A 21,903-nucleotide genomic window follows, 5' to 3' on the forward strand; every position below is an offset into this window, starting at 1 on the left:
CTCACCATTCAAGGCACTTGCAGAATAAATCATGTGAAAGTTGAAGTAGTACTGAGGTTAAAAGTGATGTGGCACCTCTGCTGAGCCAGGAAGTCCTGGGGGCTTTTGCTGGGGAAGGAGAAAAAAAAAACTTCCTAATCAGCAGCCACTTAGAATTCAAGTTATCACTTTGCTGTTTATGGACACATCTGCTTCTGCCAGGGGTGCGTAGCTGAGCTGCATGGGGTGTGGTGGTAGTCATCCCTCTTTTGGTTGTTGCCAAGACCCTCACCTCTGCAGGCCTCTATGAGTGCAGTGACATTAGGCTCCCAATGCTGTTAGGGAAGTTTTCTTGTAGCCCCTGCTGAGAGAGCCATCATTGCACAGGCAGGCACTGGGGTTCTGTCTGTTTTACTAAATCAGGAATCACAGCAAACAAGTCAGACTGGAAAATTGCTCATGAGGGTGCATTTCTGTCTGTGATTACCTTTGTAAGAAGCTGTCTTACAAAGTGTATATACATTTATCTGGTATATCCAAGCTAAAGTGTCAAAAAGCTCAGAGATGCTGTCCTGGCTGGTGTGGCTCAGTAGTTGAGCATCAACCTATGAACCAGGAAGTCACGGTTCGATTACTGATTAGGGCACATGCCTAGGTTGTGTGCTTGATCATCCCCAGTAGGGGACATGCAAGAAGCAGCCAATCATTGATTCTCTCTCATCATTGATGTTTCTCTCTCCCTCTCCCTTCCTCTATGAAATAAATGAAAATATACATTTTAAAAAAGCTCAGAGATGAGTATGTATATGTGTTTATATGTAATATTGTTATTACTTCTTATTTATTTATATGTATTTCCAAAAACAACAACAATGTGCCTTTTCACAACTTGTATTGTTCACATACTTACAAAGCCTAGTTTATTATATTTCTACTAGAGGCCTGGTGCACGAAATTTGTGCATGGGTGGGGTCCCTAGGTCTGGCCGGGGATCAGGGCCTATCGGGGCCATCTTGCCCAGTCCCTTTTCAGGGAGGGCTGGACGGGTCCTGCCGACTGCTGGACAGGGCCTGCCGGACAAAGGGAGGGACCACAGAAGATTTGCCAGCTGGGGGAGGTTAAATGGCCATGGGAGGTTGGCTGTGAGAGCACATTGACCACCAGGGGGAAGCTCCTACTTTGAGCATCTGCCCCTGGTGGTCAGTGCGTGTCATAGCGACTGGTCAACCAGTCGTTCTGGTCATTTGGTTGTAATAGTTGCTTAGGCTATTATATATATAGATGTATTCAGAACAATTCTAATTTCTCCATAACAGAGGTTCTCAAATTTTAGGGTGCATATGAATTACCCAAGAAATGTTGTGAAATGCATATTCTGGGGCTTCATCCAAGATTCCTGTTTCAGTAGGTCTGGGGTAGAGCTGGGAAACATGTATTTCTACCCCCAGGAGATTCTGATCCAGTGACCAACAGACCACTCCTTGACACTATTGTAGAAGTTTATTGGCTACAGTAGATGCACTAACAGGTTTGCTCATTCAAACTCAAAAGGAGAAATGCCTGGGGCAACTGCCTCATCTACTTGGTGGTGACTAAAGCCAGGTTCTGATGGGGACAGAGCCCCAAGCTGCACCTTGTCCTTTTCTTTGGCAGGGGCCGCTTTGGCCAGGTTCACAAGTGTGAAGAGAAAGCAACAGGTCTGAAGCTGGCCGCCAAGATCATCAAGACCAGAGGCCTGAAGGATAAGGTAAAGGCTGTGCCATGTGGGTGTTTCCATACTGTTATCCTCACTTCACTGAGTGCCTGTCCCTCTTCTCAGGATGAAGTGAAGAATGAGATCACCGTCATGAACCAGCTGGATCACGTGAACCTCATTCAGCTCTACGATGCCTTTGAGTCTAAGAATGACATTGTCCTGGTCATGGAGTAGTATGTGTTCCCTTCTGCTCCCTCTTCCACTCTCCTGCAAAGCTGTGTACACGTGTGGAGAGAGACCCACAGCACCTGTGACCATGGTGCTCTGTCCTATCACAGAAGTTGCTAGATCCATGCTTGTACCACTGGTTCTGATAATCTCATCAGTTTCAGAAAGGACATTACTTAGAAATAGCTATTTCTATATATGATTTGATTAATAAGAAGTAGAAAAGCAACATAGATCTAACTTTATATGTAAGCTGTACTGTAACAAATCCAGCTTAAATATTATTCTTGTTGACTTGGAGAAAAGTGATGTTTGAACTACATTTTACTGTCAGCCTAATCACTAATATAAAGTTCATGTCAAACTCTTAATAATTAGGGCTAAGAAACTTCCATTTAAAATCAGCTTTCTAAACTTAGTGTTTAATTAGGAAGTGAATCCGTATTGTGATTCAGTTCATTTTCTCATTTTGGATTTTCTTTATCATTGTTTAATAAGGAATTTTGAATACTAAATATTTATCATCAGCCATATAGATGCATTTTATCATTGATATTAGTCTGAGGAGACCCTGTCTGACCCTCAGTTGGTGTTTAGAATTTCTCTCCCTGCCTTCTTAGAGACCTCTTTATTTTCCATGTCTGTTAGAAAATGGTAGATGTGGACTTACTCCAGAGCGGCAACCACTGGAGTTTGCGATTTTGTAAAACTGATGGTAGGTAAGACAAAGGCATTCAACCTAAGAGTCATCTAACTGAGAGCAAAGAAGGCAGAGAAAGTACTGTGTGCACACCTTTATTGGAAGAGCTAGAGAAGCCTAAACACCAACCTGTTGCAAGGAAAACATGTTCATGAAGGAATCAAGACTCAGGACTTCACTCCTCTCCCTTCTGCAGTGTGGATGGAGGCGAGCTATTTGATCGGATCATTGACAACAACTACAGTCTGACTGAGTTGGACACCATCCTGTTCATCAAGCAGATATGTGAGGGAATACGACACATGCATCAGATGTACATTCTCCATCTGGACCTGAAGGTAGAACATGTTTTGCATTCTGACCTTTCCCCTCGTGTGAATCAGAGGGCCCTGTCAGATACTATATACCAGCTTGGGACATTGAGACTATGACTTGGTACATATTAAGTAATTAATAAAAATCCAGATTCTTAACCTTACCTTTCCATTTCCAACGTCTGTCACCCACTAATATTTGCATTCTTCTTCTTTAGAGACTACTATTTAGATTCTTGCAACTTGTCTGTGTTAAAGGAATCTACATGGAGATCATTTCTCTAAAAGTTTAGAATTAAAACCACCACCACCATCACCAGCAAGGTGCCCTTGTTGTGTCCCTGTCATTATGTGTTAGGTAGGTGGAAGAATTTTACTAAGTCAACATACCCTTGCGGTAGCCAAGCTTTCAGCTCTCCAGGAGTCCCCAGCATTCTTCTGAAACTCACTCCGGCAACTCTGGACTTTAGGGCTTTGTTTTTCGACGGGCATGCCAGAGCACTGAGGAGAAACCAATGGCAGGATGGGATACAGGGCAGCCAGAAGAGTAGTGAGAAAATGCTGGAATTGCTGGAAAGTTTCTGTAAGCAGTGGGAATTCAAGATACCTTCCTTTCTTCTCTTATTCGATGACTCTTCCATTATTTTTTTGCTTTTTTAAAATACGTTTTTATTGATTTCAGAGAGAGGAAGGAAAAGGGAGAGAGATAGAAACATCAATGATGAGAGAGAATCATTGATTGGCTGCCTCCTGCATGCATGTGCCCTCCATGGGAATCGAACTGTGACCTCTTAGTTCATAGGTCGATGCTCAACCACTAGCAACACTGTCCAGGCAATGACCATTCCCTTTTGATTTCTCTCCCATTATGAAGTCCCCAGGTTGTACCCAGTTACAACCAATGAAAGACCCAGGGCCAATAATTGACCAGCTCTGATATTTCGGCTGAGCATCATGAAATGTATGTTCTGTGTGGCACATTTTCTCATTGCCCTGTTTACACAGCTTGGCAGTGAGATAAAGTATTCTATGTAACATACCATCTATGGTAAGTCATCAGGGGTTGTAGAAGTAAATACACTTAACTTCCTTAAATAGTTTCCCATGGGCCTCTCTCCTATAACTTGTCTTCCCTCACTGTTTTGATTTATGTGCTCTGCCTCTCCCATTCACAGGGCAGGAGTAAGTGGTATAAAATGGCAAAGTCAAAGGTTAAAAATCATTAGCAAAGCCCTCGGCTATGAGCTGAGTTTGAGAATGCGTATTTTCAGGAGCATTTCATTGAGTATGGATATTCTGCAGATATCCCTAAAGGGCTTTGATTGGCAACTGGAACTAGGACCCGGCCTATCATAAGTCAGACAACTCCATATGTGGCTCCATAATGTTGACTGAGGACTGGCAGTGAGTAACTTTGGCTATAACTTGTATGTAATGATATTAATAAAGGCAGCAGCTGGACAGGCCATTAAAGACCAGTCATCCTTTCAGAAAGCTCCTTGGAAGAAAAAGGGCCAAAAATATTCAGTGCTTGTCATGTGTAGAGGAGCTTAGAGGTGACATAAGAATACCCCCCTTTATATTTTTCTCTGATTTACAAATCTTATTCAATGAATATGCTTTAATTCCATAATTAGAAAAAATTAACTTTTGAAGTGCCCTTGAAACTGCTTCTTTACATTCTGCAAACAATTTTTTTGGTGTCATAGTAGTCTGACAACTGGATAGCTTTATACATGATTGATCAGTTATTTAAGCATAAAACCAAATGTTCATATATGGTACTCACTTCTCTACAGTTTTTTTCTCAGAAACATCTGTTTTAGAGGTATTTTAGAAAAGATCTTCCAAAGACATTATACCTACCCAAATGGACTATGTTATTTCATAAAGTGTTTTCTGAGTTTCTGACCTCATTTGAACCTCCTCTTCACCCAGACAGGATCCCACCTAAAGGATGGGACATGGGATCCTAAGGATTCAATTACTCAGCTCATGCCCCCACTCCTTCCCACAGCAATCAGGGAAGAGTTGGGATGGATTAGAGCTTGAGAATCCAGGCAATTTGTTGAAAATTTTCTCTTTTATGGATAACCTTAACTTTAAATTAAATCTCTCATATTTCTCTGACCTAAGCTTCTCTGTCCTAACAAATGTAGGTACAAGTGTAAGACATTCTGTAAACGGTTACAGTGCTACTATCTATGTTTCTCCCTCTTCACACCAAGACTGTCGGATTAGCAGGGCAAAGTCTTCCCAGAGTCAAACTCCAAGGGAACACTTAGTCAAGGGTGTTAGGCATTGAGACCTAACTCAGCAAAACTTTGGAATTACAGAGAATGAAGAATGAAATGGGGAAGCCTTCCTTTGACACATGACTTTCTCATATACCAAAATATAAAGGAAAATCTGGAGGTCGGAGCATTCACATTCTACTGCACATTCAGTGTGGCTGTTTAAATGAATCAGGCCATTTCTCTTAGAACTCATAAATCCTTGGGTAAAATATTCCTCCAAGAAGGGAAATTCATACTTCATAATTTTAGGGGGGCAGATGTCAGGTCTGAGACAGCCCCCACAGTGCATTTGGAAAGTACTGAAGCAGTCCCCTTTTTCTTTCCCTCATGGAGGCCTCCTGCCTGAACTCACACATCATGGTAAACTGCAGGAGCAGGGGGAGAACAGGCGGGGTAATGCAAGTTTGGCATGGTACCCAAAACCTCGTCTACCACATAATTAAAGGAGAAAATACCCACACAGACAAGCCAGCCCCAAAGTGAAAGGCCTGCTATGTTTTTCCTGAGCATCGTTGTATTTTTAGTCGTGGTTCAAGGACAATTTGAGTGAATGATGGTTGTTTTCATTGCTAATGTGTCTCTTTCTCCTGGCAGCCTGAGAATATCCTGTGTGTGAATCGGGATACTAAACAAATAAAAATTATTGATTTTGGATTGGCCAGAAGGTACGTCTATTTGAACATAGGTGTATGAATGGAGTTAGGGAGCACGATGAGTGCTCTTTCTTTGTAGAGACAAATCTGATAGATATATCCCTTGGTTTCATTCCCTTATTTAGATTTAACTTAACAAAAATTATGTTTCAGCTTTACCTTGCTGACTTCAGGATTTGAAACTTTAGAAGTTTTTACAGTGCATGCAAGAAAAAGATAAACAATGAAAACTCAATACAGTGAAGTTATTAAATTTGAAAACATTAATTTAGAATTTGTAAGAGTTTGTCTTAGTCTTTTATATTTGTTCCATCTGTAATGAGATTTACTTTTTAAAAAGTCATAGTCTAAATAAGATTGCAAAGGGTTCTGGCACATTTAAGGTTCTGAAGGGAACAAAGAATTTACATGCACTTCAACACATTAACAATAAATATAAAATAGGTGTTGTAAATTATTGCATTTAATGTATCCTATATAATGAAAGCCTAATATGCTAAGTGTTCAGTTGTCCAGTCATCCGTTCAATCAATCAAAGCACAATATGCTAATGATATGCTAAGGCCGCTCAACTGCTCACTATGATGTGCACTGACAACCAGGGGTAGATGCTCCGACTGGTAGGTTAGCTTGCTGCTGGGGTTCGGCCGATCAGGACTGAGGGAGACAGGCTGGACAGGCCATGGAGCCCTCCTGAGGTCCCTCCCTGGCTGGTCAATCTCTCGCGTCTCTCCCCGGCCCCGTGTATCGGTGGGGTCCCTCAGTCTGACCTGTGTCCTCTCACAATCCGGGACCCCTTGGGGGATGTCGGAGAGCCAGTTTTGGCCCCATCCCTCAGGCCAGGCCGAGGGACCCTATTGGTGCACAGGCTTCTAGTTAATTAATAAGGGTTTATTCAATCCATCTATGTGTCAAGAATCATATAAGTTTTTATTTGGTCATATTCTATAATTCAGATGTTCGAATTATTCTGAGTGGCTTTTCTCATAACTGTTTTTAGATTATTAAGGTTTTATTGTATGAATTATGACTTAAAACTCTTAGAACTTCTTCACAAGTTTTTGACACTTTAAAGTGATTTCCTTTAAAGTTTATTTATTCTAAATTTGTTGTATGGCTGAAGTCATTTCATTTATAGACTGCATCTGTTCAATTTCCATGATCTTTGATTACCACTCTCCATCTCTCCACTTGTCTTCTAAATGTCAGATACAAACCCAGAGAGAAGCTGAAGGTGAACTTTGGAACCCCAGAGTTTCTTGCCCCTGAAGTCGTGAACTATGATTTTGTTTCCTTTCCCACTGACATGTGGAGCGTGGGGGTCATCACCTATATGCTGTAAGCAGATCACCAATCTCCCTGACACTTATTCTCAATTATCATGCATATTCTATGAGGTTTTGCTATTTTTAATGAAAGCTCTAATTTAGCTATTTTAAAAATAAATAACACCATGACATAGTCAACTACTTTCTAGGCTCTGTTGCATGCTGTGGGTGAAAGGAGTAAATTCCTTCCCTGAACATCATCTGAAAAGTAACTGTATGTCTTCTTCACTGGTCATTTAAACTCTTAGGACACCACCCAATGCCTTAAAAAAATAATTTTAAAAAACAACCCTTACTCCCGAGAGGTGACACTCCCCATGTTTGCTGTGTGTATGTGTGACAGACCATCGGTTAGGGAAGGTAAAAATGTATATTTTTATGTTTAAATTATGTTTAAATATTAGGTTGTTTGCTTTATTTCATCTTTAAACGATAGGATCACAAAAAGCAACCTATTTATAAGGCTTTGAAGCGGTTGAAAAAAATACTCACTCTGGACCCTGTGTCTTGTAGACTTAGTGGTTTGTCCCCTTTCCTGGGTGATAATGATGCTGAGACCCTGAACAACATCCTGGCCTGCAGGTGGGACTTAGAGGAGGAAGAATTTCAAAACATCTCAGAAGAGGCCAAGGAGTTCATCTCCAAGCTTCTCATTAAGGAGAAAAGGTAACCCCAGTTCATCCAGGGCTCTGGAAGAAGTTGGGGCTGTAGAGTAGCAGTATGTCACCAGGACTATTAGAATTAATGACAGATAACTACTGAATTCCCTTTGTGAAGTCGCTGATGGCTGCACCAAGTTGTAAATAGGAAGAGTTGATGCTCTTGACCCAATTTACTGAAATATGGGACTGCTTTGGTCATGAGGTTTGAGTGGAGCTGCAAAAACTCTTGTCTTTGCCTTTTGCAGTAAGGCTCTTGCACTAAAGGGCTCTCGCTGGGCCTCAGTGACTCACCCTCAAAATGAAGGTTTTGGGATGAGTTATTTCCATGATGCCTTTCACACTTACGAAGCATGAATACAGCTCTCTGTAGCTGAACACTTAACTATTATTTCATTTGAGAACCTACAATGGGCCAGACTGTGCCAGGACATTATCTCTTTCAACCCCCACCCAATTCCATGAGGTGGAAATTATCATTACTGCTTTATGGATAAGACTCTCAGGAGTTTGCCCAAGATCATACAGCTAGTAAGTGGTAGAATTTATAATCAAACACAAGCCTACCTATCCCCAAGGCCAGTCACTTAACTGTTATGTACTCCATGGCCTTCTATTTCCTGCCATGCTGAAACAACATTCGTGTAAGTTTCAGTTGGTGAAGAAGAGTAGGCTGGCCTTTTAGAACAATGCACAGGAAAAGGACATTGCCATTACCCTGCAATCACAGTTTTAAATGGTTTTATATCTAAAACATAGCACAGTAGGTAGTTTTTAAGATTCTCAGGGCCAACAATACTTGCTCTATTGTTTCTTTATATTTTTGGCTTTTAAGTTATTAATAAGCATGACTGTGAACCAATACATGGGAGGAAGCAGTGGAGGGGCTGGTAACACACAGCATGGGAAAGGGTCTGGCACAGTGCCTGCCACACAGGAGGCTCTTCTCCTGAAGCAAGTAAGTAATTACCTACAGTCTGCCAGGGAATGTGTCTTGGGCATTGAGGGCAGATGTATAAAGCCCAACCTCTGCCTTTAGGTAACTCATGATCTAATAGAAGAGATAGGTATTAAAAAAATAATGCGATGTGACTAATGCAAAGATAGAGCATATTGACAAGGGCCAGAGTTGAGTCATAAAGGGGAGGAGGACTTGGCCAGGCTAGGGTCTCAGTTTGAGAGGAGGGGTAATGAACAGGCACCAGCTTTATCTTGAATGGAAAGGCACATTCATGGAAAGCTGATGTTATTATTAGCATTTGTAACACTGAATATTATCAGTATTTGTAACAGTGAATAGAGGGAAAACATCAACTCTATCAAATCTTTGATAGATAAGAAATACGAATTTACTGAGAACCTATTTAGAGATTAGTGAGTTTTCACTTAATGTTGTCCATAGGAAACTTAGACATTTGGAAACTTGACTTTAAGTGAAATGACATGTACCGAAACCAATTTTACCATGGGCAAATTGATACAAACAAGAGTTCAATTCCTATGGCATATTTCTGGTCACAAAAACACCAACAAACTTCTAAATAATGACCCCAAACACCAAATAATGAAGGTGAGCTAATATATTAAGAAAGATTAATTAAAAACAAGGTCATGCCCTACTTATTTTAGTTCAGGCTTGAAAGTGGCTCAGGGCAAAGGTGAAACCCATGCTGGACAGGATGCCCTTCTATTGCAGGGCACAGTAGACACCCCACATTCGCTCAGACGGGACAGTGCAGACACGCCAATGCATGCAGGTGCACATCTCTGGGTTGTGGGAGGAAACCGGAGTGTCCGGAGGAAACCCTTGCAGATAGGACAAAGTACACATGCCACAGACAGTGGCCCCAGCTGATTGATTTTTTCCTCATCAATGTATAAGGAAATGACATTGAACTAATGCCATTATTCAAGGACCTGTTGTATCCATTTACCTGTCCTCTGGTTTGATCACATGGAGATCCTGAGGTGTGTGGCTATTATCACCATCATGTTATCACTGAGAGCAGTGAAGCAGTCAGGGCTCCTCAAGGCAGATTCTGAGCCAGGCCTCTTGCACTTCAGGCCCTGCCGTTCTCTTTGTCTGCAGGTTGCATTAACAGTGAAGGAGCAGCAGATACACGTTTGGGCAGAATGACAACTAGTTAAGTATTCATGTCAATATTTGATGAAGCTAAGGCCAACGTTAAATATCACCATCACAGAATATGAAATACTCTCTCCCAATACTTACATTAACTTTCCACCTATTTCTATACTTAACTCTTCAAAACTTTTTAATTAAAAAGTTATAATATATATAATTAAATAGTTTTAATACATCAATTGCTTTGCAATCATCAAGAATCATTGTAGCATTTTGTCCTTACAATAATAGACATAGGTTTATTTTTCAACTGACTGAGAGCTCAGTTTATGAAGCTCAGACAATACATCAAGAATATAATATCCTCTCTCTATATAAAAGCCTAATATACAAAGATAATTTTTGTATCTATTATAAACTGCCTGCAGCCCCTCCCCCCACCAGCCTCGCCCAATTGGCCCCAATTGGGGTGGGCCGGCCGGACCCCACCTGTGCACAAATTCATGCACTGGGACTCTAGTCTACTTATATTTGAAAGTAGATGTTCAGTTATTAACAAGAACTTGAAGTTTCCTTGCTTTGTCTTACCCATATTATTACCCTGGTTGAATTAGATAGTAACCTACATGACACTGACAATTCCAGCGCCATCAGAATGGCCTGGGAACTTCATAGTCTGCATCCAGTTTCCCAAAGGCAGTGGCCAGAGCTGAGCTTGAATGGCAGGTGCAGGCCTCATCAGGGGTGTTCCCACTAATAACCTTCTGAATTTCCCTTTAGTTGGCGAATAAGTGCAAGTGAGGCTCTCAAGCATCCTTGGTTGTCAGACCACAAGCTCCACTTGAGACTCAAAACACAGGTAACTAAGGCTCTTCTTTGTTTGGCCTCATTTGTTGATGATCAGATGCTTGAAACATTTTAGCCTGAAGAGAGGTTCTTTTTAATTCCTTTTCTCATAGCCTTCAAGTCTATGCTAGTGTTAAATTGATTAAAATGCTTTTATTGAGCAGTTTGTGTTTTTAAAATAAATGTTAATTGTGTTATATTTATTATTAAATCTTTGTATCTATTATAAACTATGCTATGCATATATACTTAAACACACATACACACATATAGCCTAGGTCAAATGAACATATAAAGTTTGGGAGACTATATCAATGTATGTTATGTCTCCTTAAAACAGAACTCAGAATTTCTAACTTCTATGCTTACCTGGTTTAGTCTTCTTTGGCACCAAAAACTATAATACTCAGCTTGGTGCAGATATTAATGTAAGTATATGTGAAGGATACTCTTACCAGAGACGAAATGAAGATGACAGAAGGATTTATTGAGAATAATTGAGCCCACATCCTGCAATAACTTCTTGTACTAAATTCCTTATCTACTCTCACTGTCTTAATTACCATTTATATTCTGACTCTCCCATCAGTCCCTTCAGCACAGATTTGTTTCCTGAACTTCAGGTACAGAATCCACGTGTGTACTGACATTTCCACTTGGATCTTCTCCTAAATTGAACTCATCTCCCCCCACCTCACCTCATCCCCAACCCCTCCCAGAGTGACCCCACTTAATAGCCTTAAAGGACATCTTCATTTTCCCCTTTTTCTTCCTCAATCCCCTCATTTCATGCTTAATTTATCCCCAAGTTCTGCACATTATTTCCCTTAGTTACTTCTGGAATCTGTCTCCTCTCCATCCGCATGGTTATTCTGGTCCAGTCAATCCTCACCTGAATGACCATGATAACCCCCTCGAGACTATCTCCATTCAAGTCACTGTGGATTATTCAAATGACATGGGAGCAGATGTGTAGCATTTAAATAACTTTACTAAACATTTAGAATGTTCAACTGAACAAGATACATTCAGAGTAATCAGCAGTCTAAGTCTTTGGGCTCACTGAGGGTAGGTGTGATGCGAGCATCTGGCCCCTGGATAGCATGAGTCTGACACACTTTCACTTCCTTGATCTCTGCTCCTTGTCCTCCCCACTCCCTGGGGTTCGGAATGAAGCTTTTCCACTGACAAGAAAACCTTAGAATGACTATGCTTCAGGTACTCATTTTTTCCACGTTCAGTTTTTATTGAAATTAGCTTTGCTTCTAAATTCAGCATCAGTACTCAATTTTATTTGTGTCTGAATATACCTTTCCTTGATAATTGGTACTGATGGCAAGTAAAAATAGACATATTACCTATTCGGTACCTTACTCAGACTACATAAACTGCTTATTAGGGTTACCAACCTATTTTGGGCCAATTTTCCACCAATGTATTTTTATCCAAGCTTATTGGTGTCTAAATACACTTTGACGTGGTAGGACAATATGGAAACCACAGCGGATAATTAATGACATTATACAGTTTGGAAAGTATTTAAATATATATTTTTAAATGATGTAACAGCAACAAAATCACCTTTTTGTTATTCTATCTGTTGGTACCTAAGGTGGATAGATATTTCAAGAATGGTGAGGATTAAAAAAATTCCATTGGATAAAGCTAGTTCATTATTATAAAAATTATAGTTATATGGCATTGTTCCTGGCACTGTTCTAACTGCTATACAAATATTAACTCATTTAATCCTCATACCAATCCTCTGGAACAGGCACTATTCTCCTCAGTGTGTGGATGAGAAAGCTGAAGAAACAGCGTAAGCTTTCCTTATGACCCAACCATCCATATATAACCCACCCTGCATCAGACACAGCTCTCTGTGGGGAAGAACAAAGCATTCCCAAACTACAAGTCTATTAGAACTCAACCAACACCTACTACAGACAGCAAATGCTTTTGAGCTGAAGGAAGGAAAACTGAATAAATGTGACCTGTTTCCTTTTCTCCCAGTGCCTTCTATCTTCCTTCCCAGTCCCAGCACTACTTACTTAGCACATGATCTTCTTCCAATTCACCGAGCTAATAAAATAACCCATGAGCCTATATTCAACATCCATTGGCTCTCTTTGCTAATTCACCAATCATGATTTCTTTAATTACAACTCTGATCAAACAGTCTTCAAGTGCTCCCCATTGTGCACAGCAGGCACAGCCAACAGTCCAGGCCTGTTCCAAAACGCCCGACCTCGGGTCCAGTCTTGTCTCCACTCCTCACTCTAGATCAGCTCAAATCATGGTGATTGTCTAAGGCCCATTTTAAATGCCACCTCCTTTAAGATGGCTATTCTCAACCCCCAATTGGAGGTGCTTGCTCCGTCTTCCTGAGCCTCTCTTGTAGCACTTGACTCTTGTCCGCTGGATTTGAAAACTTTCGGACGAAGCAGTTCCTGTGTCTAGGCATCTTTGTTGTCACTGCAACCCAAGTCTCAGTCCTGACTCTCATGCTTTGTCCAGGTGAATGTGTCCAAGGAGGTTTTGACAGCACACACACACGTGTGAAACTCAGGTATTGTTAGGTGCTGAGCTCTTTGTCCCTGATTCGAAGGGAGGGTAGTGATGACAGGAGCTCCAGGGCAGAGTGGGGTTGTGCCTGAGCTGGACTCATCGTATCTGTCAGAGGATCATTAGCAACAAGGTTTCAAGAACTTTCTACTCAGTAGAAAATAATTGACTCAAGTGTTTACAGAAGTCAGGAACTGATGCAAAAAGTTCTTATCCTTCCTCAAATGTCTTTTGGTTTTCCTAGGAGAAGAATTGCTGCTCTGACGCTCAGGACCTTGTGAACCAATAGTCTTCAGAAGAGGCCCATTTGAAAGGTTGGTCTGGGTGCTAAGCTGTGTGCAGTCCTTTTCCTGAAGAGCTGTGTGCAGTCCTTAGGAGAAATCCAGTGTTTGTTGCATTATGTGGGAAGCAGAGGGGTGTTTTGGTTGAGATGGGGTGAGGGACAAAGATTGCAGTATTTGCACCCTGACTGCCATTTTCTATCTGAGAAACCTCAGTTTCCTGGTTTGTGAGTTGGGGATAGTCTTACTTCCTAAGCTTCTAAGTGGCTCCACTGAGATATTCCAAACAATATCTCGAGACCAGTGCCTGGCACATAGTAGGTACTCAACAGGTGCCCATAATGGAATAGAAACTGCCTCTGGTGGTCCTTACAACAGCTGTGTTAGATCAGAGGAAGTAATATATTCTTTTGCATAGACAGGTAAACCAAGCCTTAGAGAGACTCAAAGACTCAGTAACTCACCCAAAGCCATACTGCTGGTCAGTAGTACAATGCCATCATCTTAGGGTCTCTGAATCTAAAACCCACATTGTTTTTCTCTCCGAAGCTGCCTCCTGGTCTTCACCCAATCTTGGACCCCAAGGACTCTACCCTGCTTAAAATTTTGTTGGAATTCTTAAGAGATAGTTTTACACATGGATATCTTCTATTATATCAGTAAGCTAGCCCAATTTATGCCCTAAAGGAGAAGCCCAAGAAAGTGTACTTATATTACAGAAGGCTCATAGAAACTCCAATATTTATGCTCTTGTTGGGGCATAAGTCAGCTCGCTAATCTAGGGCAATGAATCCAAGGCCTTTTTGCAGCTCAATTTTAACAACTACGTAGGACTTAAAATTTGTGAATCTGCATTGTTGCTGCCTTCTGGTATTAATCTCTTATCCTGTAAACAAATGTGGCTGTCCTGTTCTTGGGATTTCCAGCAATTAACAAATCATGGGGTGTGCAGGAGGTGGCAAGCGCTCCAGATTGGCCTGGGGTTGGGAATTCAGTGGCAAACGAATTCCAGCCTGGCGCATGCCCTAGAGCAGAGGTCCTCAAACTTTTTAAACAGGGGGCCAGTTCACTGTCCCTCAGACATTTCTCACATGCACACTGCAGACCCGGGACGAGTCGGCTGCTAAGCAGGACAGGCAGCGGCGGCAAAAACACCCGGCTGGCCGGATAAATATTTTCGGCGGCCCGCATGTGGCCCGTGGGCCGTAGTTTGAGGACGCCTGCTCTAGAGCTTTGGGACCCAGCACCTCACAAGCTCCTAAGTGGCCCAGGGCCTGCCCATCTCCTCCCAGGCCCCTGGCAACTGCTCCAGTTCAAAAAAGCCCGTTGGCTCTTAATCTTTTATTCGGATTTGTATTTATTCTGGTCTTGAGGTTTTTGTCTATTGGACTGTGTATATTCTTGTAAGCTGCCTTGAATCTTTTATAGAGTAAGACTGGGTAGAAATAAATCAATACGTCATAATAAAAGTCACAAACCAATATTAGAAATGCCTTTGGCCTTTGGTGTAAAGGTCACTTACTTGGGAGTCTACCACTTATCCCAAAACCTGTGACCAGTCACAGGGACAAAGACTAAAGCCCTGAGCCGGTCACACTGTTGCAGTTATGTAGGACCCTCTTTGCTGGAACAGCTCGAGGAGCCCTCTCTCTGAACTTGGTCCTGTCTGCTTCCTGACAGTCTCTTGGGCCGTCCACCATCTCTTCCTGGGTCCCCCAGCTCTGTCTAGCCACAGAGGTCACCTTGGCCCCCGCAGGTGCAGGACGGGTGTTTCAGGTCCACACAGTGTGGCCACTTCCGAGTTTATTTTTTCACTTTTTGTTTTCATATTAAAATATAAGCTTAAGATATGAACTCTGGGAGCAGCCTCATGTTTTTTAAAAAATAGCTCATTCTTCACAATGTTTCCTGCTAGGCTAAGATGGGGTTTTTGGCAAGAACTATTATGAGTAAAACCAACTTTGAGATAATATTGATTTTAGAAATCTGGTGGTTAAAGATTATTTCTGTGGAAAAAGTATGACTTCCAGGCCCTATGAATAAGGCATAATCCACAACGTAAATTGTGGCATATAAATCTCCTGCAATTTGTTAGAGGTTTTTTGATGCATTGAGGAAACACCCTAAAAATCTCTCTAGAAACAGCGGTATTTCACTGTTCCCACTGCATTCTTTGGAGCCTTGAGACATAAATTTGGGACACCCCAGGTCTATAGGAATGATGTAGGACAGCAAATGGTGTGTGGGCCAGGTCAGACACATGCCTAGAGTGAGTGGAGCTCTCCCCACTCGTGACCCGCAGTCTCACTTTGGTGCCGGATCGAGCTGATAGAGTGGACGGTGGCAACAGCCTCAGGAGCTGGCTGTGCTTCTGAGGGAACAAAGGGGCCTTGTCCTTTGATATGGCAAATACTGAAACATCTTGCATAAACTGAAAAAAACCCAACCCCACTCTGGTAAGCATTTGGACTCCTTTAAAGGGTTTCTTTTTTTCCTCTCACATACACACATACTACATTATAAAAAATCGTGTGTGGTTTTCCTAAGGGCACAACCAACTAATTACAATTTTAAAAGCTCTGTTGAATTAACAAGAGTCATATTTTGTTTGCTTTGCAGGAAAACCGCTGGGGTTGCTGCTGCTTTGAGATTTTTTGAAAAATCAGCAGTTCTGATACCCTGACCCCTATGATGACTGGCGGCCTTGGGGATGTGGGGGCTACCGCACTTGAACTCAGAGCCTCTGGCTCAGGGGGCCTCCCAGCGCTCTGGTCCCTGAGGTACAGGCAAGCCTCACACCCCTTCTCTCGCTTCCCCATACCCTATGGTAGTGCACACTTGGGAAGCTACTTCCCTGCTATCTTGAGTTTTTTATGTTTATTTCTTGATTTTAGTCATGGACTAAATGCATTATGTCTGCTACTTCTCAGTTTACTGACTATCATACCAGAGATTTCTTTTAAAACCTGGAGGATGAATTTAGAGGAAGAAAACTGCTTCCAGTTATTAAGTGATGCCTTTCAAAGGGGTGATCATATGGCCAGAAAAAATGCAAAGTCTGTTGCGCCCTTGAACACTTAGCTTCTTATTATTTTGTTTTGTTCTGAAATCAGGTGAATGCAATTGATAAATAGTTTGCTTTCTGGAACATAAGCTTTCTTTGAACCCTGAGGCACGAGGCCTCAGACTTCCTATCTTCCGTTTATTCTGCATTTCCCCCCAACTGCATCAGGTTCTCCCAAGTAGCTGATTCTATTTCAAATGAATGACACACAGTTTCCTAGTGCATTGCCCGCTTTCCTCTGATTGAACATTCATCTGCGTGCAGCCCGCCTGTTTTGAGAGGTAGTGAAGGAGACATCTGTTTATGGGTGGTTTTTACAAACCTTTGGAATGATGTCAACAGTGATGAGAGCTCTTCTCGTGCTGCACTTGTCAACAAGGGAAGATAGGTCTTGGGCAGCCTGTGGGAGAACAGTGCTGTGCTTTGCAATGTTGAAGAGACTGGGAAATGGTATTCAAGTAACGCAAACACTTCAAAGCCTCAGGATCTCACCTACGCGGAGTCTCACAAGGCTCAGTGGTTGAGAAGAAAGAGCATCCAGAAGTTAAAAGTGCTCATTTTTTGGACACGAGAATGATTTTCTGGGGATCGTTCTTGTTCCTGAGCTCCTGCAGCATTTCATCATGGATGTGGAGTAAGGGACATGAGCCCAACTGCCTTCGGCACAGAAAGGCACAGGGCCGCTCAGGAATGAGCTGGCGCCATTTCATCATGAAGAAGAGGCCATGCGGAGCCACACTAACTCCAGTTACACAGCCACCACCGAGCTCACCATCAGCTTCTTAACACTTTCCTCACTTCCCATGTCCACATATCTGCTCTGCTGAGATCCGCTTGGATAATGTCTTTATTGTTGGCTGTAACTTGTTCTAGGCTCTTGCTATCACAAAAGGAATGGAATGAACTAAGAATAACTTGGTGGCCGCATCACTGAGGGCAGTTTTAACCTGCATTGGCTTTTCGCCATTATTTCTCATATCCACCCAGTGAATCCATATGGCATGCCAAGAACCACTATTTGAACAATGCCCTTATTTTCACATGGAAGGTAATGAAGAAGTAGAGAAAGAAGAAAATGTTTAATTTAGTTAAGGCCACATGATAATTTAGTGGTTGTGCTGGAAAATGGACCTTCCCTACCCATGGCTCCTACACCATGCTGCATTTCTCCTTTCCTTTGGCCCATGCGTTTACCCAAGGTTGGCTTCTCCGGTTCCTGTTATGTGACTATGCTTAAAATGTTTAATTTAGTTTCCTTAGAAAAAAAGCCCCATGACTGAAGTGTTATATTGCTGTGCTATCTTTAGCTGATGGTATTCATAGAGTCTGGAAAAATACAAGCCAGTGCATGCATTAATACTCAGACCACAGAGCGCTGGCCTTTACTCAAATGCTAAATAAGACACAAGGGTCTGATTTGAAAGCCCGCGTGGAAAGCTTTTCTGTCCTGTGGTGTCCGCTCTCTACCAGGTCTTCTGCGTGATGCGCAGTGTGCGTCCCACTCCCTGCCTCGCGTTGGCAGATAAACTTTCCCCAGGCCCTACCACACATGGAAGAGAGCTCTTAGGCCAAATTTCTTTGCAAAATTAATCCACTGATGCCACTGATGACCCTGCACTTAATGGGTGTGATTTTTTTCCAGAAAAGATTTAGAGAGGAGATTCTACTTTGAAACTGGATCTCCTTTGAATTTTTAATTAAATGTCTACATTTGCATGAGGAGGCCTCCCCATGCCAGCCGGGCACCTTTCACAGGAGAGCTGAGGGTGGTTTACATGGTAGAGTTGATGATCACAGTCGAGTTACGTGAAGGGGAGCATTTCAGCCCCTGCTCATCCTGCTGCCTTCCTCCGCATCCTGTGAGGCTGTTCCAGCCAGAGCCCTGATGGGCAGATTGCCGATTGGAAAGAAGGCTTTGTACAGCGAAGGAGTCAACCAGCATGACCCATGGAAGCTAAGTCTGGCTAGACTGCAGCTATTGTGATAGATTTTTCCAAGAAGTCATTAGGACTCGAGAGCCGGTATTTCTTCTCCACCCTCTTAATGACGTGATATGGCTTCGCTCACTTGAATTAGGCAGTTGCCATTCCTTAGTAAATGGAGGAAATTAAGCACTGATGTGGCCCTTCCCACTGCCTGGAGAGAAATAAACCTCACCAACTGTTAAGGAAAAAGCATGTCCACATTTGTAATTTATAAGATACCATCACTTACACAGAACCTGTTGCTATTTAAAAATCAGGGAGAATAGGCTCATGCTCCAATTTGTAGCACAAAAATCCCTGTAATGGATTCTCACCTGAACTAACCTGGGGAATAGATTTCTAGGTTAAAATAGGATAATTCTCATGTTTGTCGAGTACCATAGGTTTCTTTTTAGTTGTTTATTTTTTGTCTGACAATATTATTTTGCTTTCTTTCCTCAAAGATGTAACTAGGCATGCTACCATTGTCACCACATACTTTGATGTGAGCGTGTTTTGAAAGATGTGTGAATACTTATCTTTTCACCATTTTTATAAAAATCAATAAATATAGCAATTTTTTCTTGTTTTAGAATAAAAATATGGATTTGATATTAGAAAAATGAGGGTCTTGTTCTATATTTCTTTCTTTTCTTATCCTTCCTGCCTCACTACCCTATCACAGCGATTAGGCAAGGGGAGCCAGCATGCATCCACATGCTTATTCAGTTGGCTGTAGGCCAGGTGAGGGAGCTTCATTTGGAAAATTCATTTGTGAAAGTGTAATAATGGGGAGACCTGGTCGGTAGACTCAGTCCACCTCTCTGTTCTCTGGCAATCCAGGTTCAGGGTGCATCACCTCATGCCTCACTTCTCCCTAGCCACCATGCTCCCAGCCTTGCGTTTGCTCTTTTGTATTTTTTTACTTCTTTCTTTTTTTTTCTTAATTTAGAGTCAAAGTCCTTCTTCTCATACATCATCATGCTCCCTTAAAAGCCTTTTTAGGATAAAAACATTATATTTCCCAAAGGTAAGTTACTTTCTGTCTTAAAGAAAACTTGCTGCTGGGCTTACTAGATGTTCAATGCCTACGTTAATATTACTTTCTTGCATAGTATGAGTCAGCAGTTTCTCATAGAACTTCTTATATCTCAGAAGTTCTAGATATTTCTTCTAGCTCCATTTTAGTTGGATAGTGTATTTTACAAGAAGTTTTCATATAAGTAGTTTCACCTTCCATGAAGGCTTATAACTCAACTACTACTTATTCATAAGAGCAGGAAACATCAGATACCTGAGTGTTCATATGCTGACCTACACGTGTTTGTAGTTGACTTCGCTGGTATATGTCAGCGAGTCCTGAGGTGCACCTGTGTAGATAACAAGTAAAAATGGTTTCATAATGTGGGGATTGTGTATATCATGTGTATTTTTATTTCTGAATATCATTTCATTCAACTCTATTTCATTGTCTTATAAAATGTATAACAGTCATGGAGTATGTCTTAAGTTGAAGAATAAACATGGACCTTATATGTCCTTTTGTTAATGAGCTCAATTTTTCAAATAAGTGCTCTTGGCAAATGCAATGCAAACTCTCTCCTTTATGACGAATTCCGACATATTAAAGCCAGTGCCATTAAGAGAACAATGTCATACTCGCAGGAACTCTAGGACCATCGCAGGAACATGGGCTGGTTCCACACAGGAAAACAACCTCTCTATTTGAACACAATGTACCAACACAGGTTTAGGGTTTTTTTTGTTTTGTTTTGTGTTTTTTTTTGCTATTCATAAAAAAACCTACTTACTGAGATATAAAGTGTATAGTGTCAGAGCAGTGTCTAATAAATTATTAAGGCAGTTATCAGTAGTTCAGCCTCTTTAATAATGTACCTTAGTGAATATTTCTCAGACCCCACATAGTATTTGCTTCAGAAAATCTACCACTAAAAACTCCAGTGTGAAGTGACTAACCAGCAGTCATTGGTGGCTACGTTGCTCCTGGTTGGAAACGCTGCTTTGACTGGTCAGCTCCAAGACCCGCATACCTATCTGAAGATGATGTGTGAGTCCATGAGAACATTCACATTTCAGCCCAGCAGTGACTGACTCAGTGTCAGCAAAGTCCCTCACCCCCACCTGGTGAGACAGTCCCACTGAAATTTCCATTGTCTCAGTTGCAAGCAGAAGGGGGACTTCATATTCTCATGTAAAGCAATCCTGTCCCTCTCTTTTGAACCCCAGTCTTTTCCCACTTAAACCCCCAGGTGAAGCAGGCATTGTGACTTCTTCCCCAAATCGAGGAAACCTTACTGATGCTCTGGGATACTGTGATATAATAAGAACTATAAATTTGGTCTTTGTTCCTGCTTCCTGGCACAGAACTCCTAAATCCCTTGTAATTTCCTAAGTGGTAGAGGAGAGAGGAACATCTGTTGTTGTTCATGATCAGCCCCTTTCCATATCTGAGTTTCCCCAACCAAGGTGATTCTCAGATAGTGGGGCTGGTTGCCAGAGGAACCAGCCATGTGTTTAGTGGGTTGAAGCTTTCAACTTCACCCTCCACCTTTAGGGAGGGGAACGGAGCTGGGGATTGAGTTAATCACTAATGGTCAATGATTTTATCAATCATGCCTATGTAACAGAACTGTTATGAAAAGCCTATGCAAAAGGGTTTGGGGAGTTTCTGGGTTTGTGACCAGGACACCTCCACATGCTGGAGAGTGGCTCATCCCAGGCTCCATGGGGACAGAGCACCTGTGTTCAGGCCCCTCCCAGGACCTCATCTATGTACCTATTCATCTGGCTGGTCATTTGTGTTCTTTATTACATCCTTTATAATAAACTGGTGATAGTAAAGTTTCCCCCTGGGTTCTATGAGTCATTATAGCAAATGATTGAGCCTTAAGAGGGGGCTGTAAGGAAGCCTGGATTTATAGTCAAATCAGACAGAGTGTGGACAACCTGGGCACCCACCACTTATTGTTCAGATTATTACATTAGTTACTCTTTTTTTCCCCACCATAACTCCCCTCCACCCAGTTCCCACCCCACCCTCCACCCTCACTCCCCACCCACTGTCCTCATCCATAGGTGCACGATTATTGTCCAATCTCTTACCTCACCCCACACCTCTTCCCGTCCCCCCAGAATAGTCAGTCCATTCCCTTTCTATGTCCCTGATTCTATTACATCGTCAGTTCACATTGTTCATCAGATTATTTATTCCTTTGATTTTTA

General features: G+C 41.9%; 1 protein-coding gene across 2 annotated transcripts in view; it reads left to right on the forward strand.

The window, feature by feature from the left end:
- MYLK4 (myosin light chain kinase family member 4) overlaps positions 1–21,903 on the forward strand; it is a 158,584-nt gene that overhangs the window by 75,312 nt on the left and 61,369 nt on the right. Inside the window, exons 4-12 of one of the 2 annotated variants that reach the window (XM_015557430.1) lie at positions 1,633–1,726; positions 1,799–1,908; positions 2,800–2,941; positions 5,809–5,879; positions 7,077–7,205; positions 7,709–7,861; positions 10,721–10,799; positions 13,596–13,665; positions 16,252–20,209. In XM_015557430.1, the coding sequence (XP_015412916.1) occupies positions 1,633–1,726; positions 1,799–1,908; positions 2,800–2,941; positions 5,809–5,879; positions 7,077–7,205; positions 7,709–7,861; positions 10,721–10,799; positions 13,596–13,640 (823 nt within the window). In that variant the 3' untranslated portion in view covers positions 13,641–13,665; positions 16,252–20,209. Of the gene's footprint in view, positions 1–1,632; positions 1,727–1,798; positions 1,909–2,799; positions 2,942–5,808; positions 5,880–7,076; positions 7,206–7,708; positions 7,862–10,720; positions 10,800–13,595; positions 13,666–16,251; positions 20,210–21,903 lie in introns of those variants that run through there. The other variant, XM_015557472.1, reaches the window with a different exon arrangement.

This window comes from Myotis davidii, unplaced genomic scaffold (assembly GCF_000327345.1).
Source record: "Myotis davidii unplaced genomic scaffold, ASM32734v1 scaffold230, whole genome shotgun sequence".
Lineage (NCBI taxonomy): Eukaryota > Metazoa > Chordata > Mammalia > Chiroptera > Vespertilionidae > Myotis > Myotis davidii.